The 8,875-nt window shown below is 51.7% G+C and overlaps 2 protein-coding genes across 3 annotated transcripts; one reads left to right on the forward strand and one right to left on the reverse strand.

The window, feature by feature from the left end:
• Positions 1–45: 45 nt before the first annotated feature.
• On the forward strand, positions 46–1,406 carry LOC147527239 (uncharacterized; the record flags this gene model as incomplete). Its single annotated transcript, XM_086624727.1, is given in 9 exon segments — positions 46–78; positions 80–163; positions 165–206; positions 208–420; positions 423–470; positions 473–607; positions 609–744; positions 747–910; positions 996–1,406. Coding segments are annotated over 9 exon segments (1,266 nt in total), but the record flags the coding sequence as incomplete, so codon positions are not given.
• A 3,553-nt stretch (positions 1,407–4,959) lies between these two features.
• PIGW (phosphatidylinositol glycan anchor biosynthesis class W) lies at positions 4,960–8,480 on the reverse strand. Of its 2 annotated transcripts, XM_086624703.1 has the most exons (3): positions 8,336–8,480; positions 7,130–7,240; positions 4,960–6,504 (listed from the first exon to the last, which is right to left on the reverse strand). In XM_086624703.1, the coding sequence occupies exons 1-3, from the start codon at positions 8,391–8,393 to the stop codon at positions 4,970–4,972; spliced, it is 1,704 nt and encodes a 567-aa protein (XP_086480829.1). In that variant the 5' UTR covers positions 8,394–8,480; the 3' UTR covers positions 4,960–4,969. The 2 variants fall into 2 exon arrangements, with proteins under 2 accessions (XP_086480829.1, XP_086480830.1); XM_086624704.1 differs by lacking the exon at positions 7,130–7,240.
• Between the last annotated feature and the right edge of the window lie 395 nt (positions 8,481–8,875).

The raw sequence follows: 8,875 nt of genomic DNA on the forward strand, positions 1-8,875 counted from the left end.
GGGAAATGCGACAGAACATGGAAGACAAGGGAGGGGACGGCGGGGAGGAGCGCACCCGGCTCTCCGCCGGCGGGAAGAAGGCCCGCGGCCGGCGGGGGATGGAGCCCGCTGCGCTGCGGGCCGCCCCCCCACCCCCTCCCCGCCCCGCCACTGGCCCAGACGGGCCGGCGGGGGACCCGCCCAGCCCGGAGCGGGCTCTGCGGCTCTCCGCCGCCGCCGTCCCGCCCCGCGGCGGCCGAAGAGGGAGAGGAGGAGCGGCGGGGCGAGGGGGTGCCGCCACCTGCGGAGCGGGGCCGCTTTTCCCCCCGGGAGAGCCGCGGGGAGGGGGTCCGCCGCCCTCCCGCTGCCCAGCGCCAGCCCGGGACAGCCGCCACCGGGAAGAGGGCGAGGCCAGGGGTGCTGCAGCCCAGGCGGTGCGGCGGGCGGACGCACCCCTCTCCTCCCCGGCCTCGCCTGGCCTCCAGCCGGCCCGGGGCGGCGATGGCGGGGAGGCAGCCCCGAGCGGAGGCAGCCGGCGGGCCAGCTCCCGGCCTCCCTCCTCCTCCTCCCGCCTCCCCTCCGCCCCGCCGGGCCACTGCTCTGCCCTGCGGCCCACCGGCCGCCTCGCCCCCCTCGGGCCTTTACCGGCTCCTCCGCGAGTCGGCGGCCCGGGCGCTCTGACAGGCGGGCGGACACCCCGAGCCCCGCCACAGAGCCGCCTCCTTCCTCTCCCCCTCCCCGGGCCCTCCCCGCAGGCGGCGGCCCCGGCCCCGGGCCGCCCCGCCCTCCTCTCGCGAGAGACCGCGGCCGCACCGCCCCCCCCCCGGGCCCCGCCGCCCGTTACCGCCGGCCCCCGCGTCCCCCCCGCCGCTCCGGGGACCGAGGAGCTGCGCGGCGGCCCCTGTCCCGTTGGACCGGGCGGGAGGCTGAGGTACGGGCGGCGCCCGCCGCGGCCCCGGGGCCTGAGAGCGGGGACGGGGCCAGCGGGGGCTCCGTGGGCGTTTCCCTCCCGTCAGGCGGCCGATGGCGTCGCCTTCCCGCCGCGGAGCGCGGCACTGAGGAGCCGGCGGGACAGCGGGGTGAGGGGAGGCCCCGTGCCCGCGGTGGGATACGGAACCGGCCCCGGAGCGGTGTGCGAGCGGCCCCCGCGGGGTCGGGAGAGGCGGGAAGCAGCGGGCGGGATGAAAACCCGCCGCCGTGTCGAGCAGGCCGGGGCCGGGGCGCAGCGGGGCCGGTGTGTGGGAGCGGCCCCGGCGCCGGTTGTGCCGGAGCAGCCGAGCGGGGACCGGCGGGCAGCGGAGAACGACCGAAACGCAGCGAGCGCCCGTGCTGCAGGCGGCGCGGACATCAAAACGCCGCCGCACATCTCCCTGCCTGGGTGGCGTGCCAGGGAAAGGGCCGGTAATTGCACTTCGGTCGCCAACTAGAAATCCTGTGGCTGCTTCACTTAGGCAGCCAAAAAAAACCCCACAGTCTTTCTTGAACTATTAAATCCTGCAGTTGATCTGTTCGTTCTTGTTATTTATGTGTAGAGATACTAAAGTCCTCACAGGAAAATGCAGGGGAGGCAATTAGGGAGCAGGATTAATTTTTTTTTTTCTTGTTTCTGCATAAAAACCATCTTTAGTGGAGGAGTTAATTTACTTGATCTCATCATGCAACATCTCTAACGGAAACATTGTGCAGAGCCACATTGCTGAGCAGTTTGCAGTTGGAGGATTTTCGTGGTTTTCTTCTTCAGCCAAAAAGAAAGCTGGCATTTTGTAACGAGGGGTGGTTTCTCTCTTTACAGTACCACGAGCACACCGGACTGTGATGAACAAATGTTGTCTTTGCAGGGTCCGTTCGGCGTGCGGGGTCCTGAGTCACTTCTGCACTTCCACTCCCAGAACCCGGCTGGATCCCACCGACAGAACAGCAGTGCCGCAAATTTGGTACTCTTGGGGTGCACCTTGATGAACTATGTATGAAAAGCACCGTTACATTTCATGTAATTTTTATCCACGGAAAAGGGGCTTTTTTAAGTTGCTAGGACACGCAGCTTGCTTGTTATCTACAGAGCAGTGAAAAGACAGACAGCCCCTTGGAGCCGTGTGTTTGCACCCCCCTTCTACCTGGAAGAAATACATGTTCTTCAGGACATAGTGGCTTTGAAATAGGATACTGCCTGAAATCTTTATTGCAACATTTGACTTCAAAAGAGACACTACTGGGTTTGAAAGGAAGGCATGCTAGAGAGTTGATCCTCAAAAATAGGAAATTTGGTAAGAAGCTACTCCCGTTTAACAAATAACAAGGTTGAGGATAAATGTAATCAGTTCTACTCTCCCACCATATTTTTTCTATCCTGCAGCCCTACAAAAAGGTAATTGGGCGGAATTATGGCATCAAAGGCAAAACAATTTTATGTTTTCCTAGTCCTCTGCTTTACTATTATTATTGAAGTCAGTGGCATGCTATAGTTGAGCCATTTTAGTCTTACTAGTTGAAATATCTTCAACTTTTTCTAATTATGTAACAGCTATGTAAGTTTGGGTTTTTTTTAAATATATCTTTGATCTGTACAAGCTTACTGTCTAAACACACCCCAAAGTGAAACAAAAGGTAGTGTTCTTGTTCCTGCCAGCCACTGAGCTCACACCTACTGAGTTGTGTGTGGAGCAAGCGTCGACAGCAGTGTCGTTGCGTTACCTTCTCTCGCATCTTTTCAGACTCGTCGCAGTGCCGTTTGCTCATATGGACTGTGATCAAAGAATACCTCCTCGCTTTCCTTGGTCATCCAGAGGCATGGTTAATTACCTGTATCTATTCACAGCCTAAACATTCACCATTAATAACTATGCTGGTTGCTTCAGGGCAGAGCTTGCCGCGTTCATTATTGACAATAAGCAATGAGAATTAATTGTCTGTCATTAATTCAGTGGTGAACAACTTACTCCGTACGGCTTCAGAAGCAGGAGACGGCCTCGTGACGCAGTGCTGTGCCGCTGTTGGGAGAAGCAGGTTATTCTGACTTTCGTTGCTTGTGCACCACAGTCCCCTCGGTTTGCCAGCTCTGTTGCTGCAAACCACAGCTCCAGTCCTGGAATAGGTGCAGAGCTAAGAGGGCTCTGCGCAGACACAGCAGACCTCCCACGTAATTTTTGCTCCACGAAATGGGAGTTGGCATCTAGAGGGTTTGCTGCTTGTCCAGACACAACTCCGCTTTGTCACACCCAATTAATGCCTTAATTCTGAATCACATCGATAGACTTGTGCTCACAGGCAGGACTCGTTGCAGGTCTTGTGCTGCAAATATTTCAAAAATTAATATCCGTGAGTAATTTTGCATAAATGAGCAGTGCCGTTCCGTTCGTGATGGAAGCCTTTCTTTCCTAGGGAAGGCTAGGAAATGTTCTAAAATAACCAGTTACCAGAAAACTCTGCTATAAACTGTGACAACTGTTTATGAGACATTGTTGCCAATTAATTGCATTTGTCCCCAGGATAACACAACTTGGAAGTAAACAAGCATGACATCAGCATGGCCACAGCCTGTAATTCTCAGAATTCACCTTTCCCTTGGCCAATGGCTAAGAGAACCTCATAAATTTAAGAATATTCCCCAGCATGTCTGCCTTAAGGAATCTGATTTAGAGGCTTAATCTCCATAGGTTTTATGATTCATTATATTTGATAGACAAGGAGAAAGCTGAAATATGGCCCATGTGCACTGCTGTAACTCCACTGACATTAGGCATCTATCATCCACTACCGTTTGTATTCTACTTCCTAAGAAATATACCTCCCATTATTGAATTCCTCACAATCTTCAAATATATTTCTCTTCTTAACACCTTAATGAAGTCAGTAAGAACTGGCACAGTTAGGAAAGTGAACAAAAAGGGTGTTCTTGCTCTGGGCTTGCAGGAAGCCTGTGATAGTGGAACTGAGCACAACTCCTGTCAATGCTCCGCCGGTACCCTGACCCACTGCATCCTGCTTCCTTCCATTTGCATGCTTGGTTTGGTTCCTAATAAAAATTAATACAGAACGTTCCCACTTGAAGACATCTCGGTTGTCAAAATACAGTACTAAACGAGCTGCTGTTTATTATTTCACAGACAAGTAGGTGGGCCTTGAGTACTTTTAAAAGTAGAGCTGAAGACTATTTTACAGTGTTCCTAAAGATGAGCTGTCACAACATGTTGGTATGCAGGCTGGGGGTGAATTAGTTTTGGATCTTTGTATCTTCTTATAAAAGGCTGTGCTGCTTTTACTATCTGCACCACAAATTCCAACAGCTGCTTTATGAATTCATCTGCAGTTGAGTTTTATCCTTCAGAGCATCACACTTCATCTAGGGTCTTCGTTTATATTCATCAGTGAGGATGAAAATAAAATTTAGCTTTCATTCAAAGGCTTAATTAGATTTCAGTGTATGATTAACATTCCACATACAATTACTCTCATCAAAGTCAAGCATATGCATAAATCTTTGCAGGACTGGGGCCAAAACATATTTAAGTATCCACTTATTCAATACATTTTATATAAAGAATTATCCTTTATGCAAGAGCCTTAACTAGGTAACTCTTGACACAGCTAAGTCTCTCTATAATTACTCATTTTCTTACTCTTCATCTGATATCTACTGTACACATTGTTATCTGACTCTTCCAGCAGTTGGGTATGAACACAGTTCCCCAGCCGTAAATACAGTGTTACTCTTCTGCGTGAGTGTTTATAGGAGCAGCCAGGAGTATTCAGCAAACAATCTCAAAAACTAAGTTTTCAGGAAAACGTGTAACAACTCCAACAGGTAACAGCATTGACTGTATAATTTGATAAAACAAACCATTAAAAAAAATAATCAATACTAAATCATAAAAGGTATACTAAATTATTGCAGTGCCTACAGGAAAACTACAGGAAAAATAAGTTTTCCATTAAAATGCCATCATTCAACGACAGCAAACAAAGTGCAACTAGGCCACTTAAGACAGTGGATTCACCAAAACTTTAATACTATATTTTTGGCATGCAATATATACATAATTAAACAGTTAAAAAACATATACAAGTGCATTATACATAATGTAAACGCCGTCCTGCTGTGGATTGTATCTACCAGTATATTCACAGCACCAGTCATAACATTTGCTAGCAAGAAAAACAGTAATTGATTTTTATTAATAGCACTGATTAGGCAAGCGTGCGCCAGCTTGCCTTCCCTGCCGACAGGCACGGCTTCCAGTTCATGCCTTGTACTGGTATTAGGGGGCTTTACAGCGTTCCAGCAACAGGGCACGCTGGAGCCCTTCACAAGCAGCTTTGTAAACACTAACGCGAGGTCAGTCACCACGAAAAAGATGAAGAAAGTCAGGCAGTGAGCCACCACCCATATGCAGTAGGACAGGTTTGCCATCCGGCGCGACACGGGGTCCGCGAAAACTTGCGACAAGTGCAGAAACAGGAAGAGCACGAGAACTGTCACCAGTAAGAGACGCACCGCTCCAGTCCAGCCTTTGACGGAGCTCCTGCACTTCAGCAGACACAGCCCCACCTGGATGCTCGCCATGTATATGGCTAGATAGCCAAAGAGAGAGAGCAGTCCTTCCCTGTTGGCATTTAAAAAGCCAGCCCTGGTATCTCTGCCGTTGCTCCCATGCAGGATAAACATCTTCAGGGAGGATGTATTCAGAGTCAGCTGATAAAGTACAGCGAGATTTATAGCAATGATCCAAGATTTATTTTTTGGAAACACGGCTAAAAGTAGAGATGCTGCAAGCCTCACGAATGCTAAAGTAAAGAAAAAATTCCAGTGCACTCCATACTCTGAAGTATGTTCGTGATACTCTATAGATTTAACACTAAGCAGTCGTCCAACGCCAAGAAAAATCAGTGGCCAAACGGAAAAGAACTGCCTGGCCAGACTGGAAAATTTTGGTTGTGTCAAACAAGACTTTTGCCTGACTTCAGGACAAACGAGAGCATTACCGAAAATAAATGCTCCAACCCCAAAATCCATAACGCCTGTTCCATAGGTCTCGGCTTTGGCGTACCGCCTTGGATACTGCGGGAAATCCACTGCTAAAATGCTGATTGATGTCAGCACATTGACATAAACACGAAACACAGTTATTGCTGGAATGTATTCTGGATCCAAGTGCGTCTCCTGGAAGTCTTTTACAATTTGCCTAAAAGGCACTCTGGTCTCAGGTTTTCTTTGGCTGTATATCTTATAAAATATTCCGGCGCAGAAGGCTGCAACGATAATTGGCATGAAAAAGATGATGGGAGACAAGACTGTACAGAAGAACAGGAGAGGAGACACCAGCACGAGGAAGTCTAGCAGCAGCCTGTACTTCCTTGAACTTAGAGGCTTCCCATAGTGCAGGTAATACAAAATCAGAAGGAGTCCTCTGCCAAGCAGGCAGAGTGGAGGTAGGGACAAGCCTACGGAAATTTCCAGCAGACTCGTTCCGTTTAAGTTGCTGATAAAGGCTTCTTTCAGGTGTTTTTGCGACATCATTCTTTCTTCCTCTGAAAACACAAACGTGAACTTGAGTTAGTTTTGTAGAACAGGGCTCTTAGAACATCACCCAAAGTGAATCTTACGTACCAGTTCATTAGAGCAGATACTGATTTCAAAAATCACCTGGTTTTCGGTTACTCTTCAATTCAAAGAACACGGAACAGCCGCGGTGCTGCAGAAGCTGCAAAGGCACCTGCAAGACCCGACTGAGCTCCAGCATTCCAAACCTTGCTGGCTTCCCACAAGATTCTTAACACATTTTTGCTGAAAATTTTTGCTGGATTTGAAAATCCACACTGTGAATAATCTCACTGCACATCCCGCTCTGCAGAATGCACTCAGTCATACTCTCTAGAGCATAAATGAAACGGATACGGAAAACCGTGACCCTGATGAAGGTTCTGGTGCTCGGTCAGCAGAGACGGTGCCATGAAGCCCGCAGCCAAAACACGCAATTGCAACAGAAGCGCCTTTTTTAGGAAGTCCCGGCCCCGCAGCGATCCTGCCCGGCGGGACCTGTTTCCAGACTCTACGTTCCACGCAAAAAGCGTTAATTAGGAACTCAGAACCGCCGGTTGGTTTGTTTAACCCCTCCGGCGGACCGCGCTCGCTCGCACAGGCGGGAGAACTTACCGGCGTGGGGCGCGGGGCCCGCGGCGGGACGCCCGGAATTCCGGAATTCCAGCGGCCGGAGGGAAATGGATGTCGCGGAGGAACGGACCCGCTTTTCCACGCCACCATCCCCTGCAGAAGCCGAGGCGGAGGAGACAAGCCCCGCAGGACGCCGGTGTACGGCGCGCACCGGCTTTAGCGGGGCCCGCCGGGCCGGGCCGCCCCACCGCAGCGCTCCCCCCTCGTCCCGCCCGCAGGTAAACGCGGGCCGCGCTCCCCGCCCGCACTTTCGCCGCCGGGAGCAGCCTGCTCTTCCGCAGCGACCGATTCGCCACCGCCCGCTGCCGCCGCCGGCTGCCCCCGCCCCGGCTCCGCCTCCTCCGCCGCCCGCGCCGCGCTGCCCGGCCGCTGCCCGCGGTGAGTGCGCCCTACCTCCCCTTCTCTTCCTTTCCTTTCCCTTCCCGTGCCCCATCTGCCACCCGGGGACAGCGCAGGGATCGCCGCGGCCCGGAGCGGAGCCGCCGCCGGGCGCTGCCCGCAGCCCTCCCGCCTTTAACCGCCGGGGAGGGTCCGGCCCCGGCGCGGCCCCGCTGCTGGGCTCTCCCGGAGCCGTGCCCCGGGCAGGCGCGGTCCTGCTGTGGCCTGGTGGCGGGGGGGAACGGGCCCGTTGGGAGCGACCTTGGGTCCGGGCGAATGTCACCCTGCCCTGGCAAAGCCTGCGGGAGAGGCTGCATCAGCAGGGGGCTGCGATAGCCTGCGTAATCCTCCGGGGAACTGGTTTAACTGGCGTAAAGAACTCCTCTGCCAGCTATAAGCAACACCTAGGAAAGCGCAGTACTGTAATGAAATTACAAACGCTTTAAAGGCAGAGAGGGTCTTGGTGATGGTTGAGTGTACCATAAGCTCACCGTGTGCTTCAGCTGATGGATCGAAGAAGTCTCTAAATGGTGTTTCATTTCAGGCAAGAATGGGATGGGATGGAATGGGATGGGATGGAATGGAATGGGATGGGATGGAATGGAATGGAATGGAATGGAATAGAATAGAATAGAATAGAATAGAATAGAATAGAATAGAATAGAATATCTATTCTATTGGAATACAATACAATGGGATACAATAGAAGTAACAGCAGTTTCAGCTGCTGGAAGGAGACAGAACTCTTCCTGCTGTGTGACTGGCATCTCTGTGTTTCTCACAGAAATTCAGAGGGCGAGCTTGACTCACCTTGGGTTGGCTCCCACTGATTTTTAGAGGAAACAGGAAGAGGACAGCGAGCAAGCATATCTTGTTTCTGCTGCAATACAAAACTCCTCTGAGTCACTCTTCTTCCAAAAGCACCAGCTTCTCTGACACCGTCAGACCCACAAATCTTTCCTCTTTGTCCTAACAGGAGGAATTTAACAGAAAGGAAGTTGCAATTTCTTGCCAAGAAACCTTGCTTGATTAGTTCAAGAGAAACAAAGCATTTTATTCCTGCAGTAAGGAAAGATATGTTATTCCCTCCAACTAAGCTTTATTTGCGGGGCAAACGGAACGTGTGACTGTTACTCTGACAGTGCGGGTAGGCTTTCCAGCTCTGGCATTACATGGGCCCCACTGGGATCAGTACTTCTGTCTGAAGCCTTTGGGCTCTGCTTGCAGAACCCTCTGGCAAATGACATGCCTACAGTTATTTTGTTCTAAATGCCTTTTTTTTTTTTTAATTTATATAAGGGTTCTTCAGTCTGATTTGAATGAGATACCCTAGAGTAAAGGCGCTCTGCA

Source organism: Tauraco erythrolophus, chromosome 21 (genome assembly GCF_009769465.1).
Source record: "Tauraco erythrolophus isolate bTauEry1 chromosome 21, bTauEry1.pri, whole genome shotgun sequence".
Classification (NCBI taxonomy): domain Eukaryota; kingdom Metazoa; phylum Chordata; class Aves; order Musophagiformes; family Musophagidae; genus Tauraco; species Tauraco erythrolophus.

What these genes read in the sequence shown, in the direction of transcription:
- PIGW (XM_086624703.1), bottom strand. Translation starts at nt 8,393, where the DNA reads ATGCTTGCTCGCTGTCCTCTTCCTGTTTCCTCTAAAAATCAGTGGGAG. An exon ending in TCAGTGGGAGCCAACCCAAG is followed by an intron (nt 7,241 to 8,335) that starts GTGAGTCAAGCT and finishes CGGCTTCTGCAG; the next exon opens with GGGATGGTGGCGTGGAAAAG. An exon ending in GGGCCCCGCGCCCCACGCCG is followed by an intron (nt 6,505 to 7,129) that starts GTAAGTTCTCCC and finishes TTGTGTTTTCAG; the next exon opens with AGGAAGAAAGAATGATGTCG.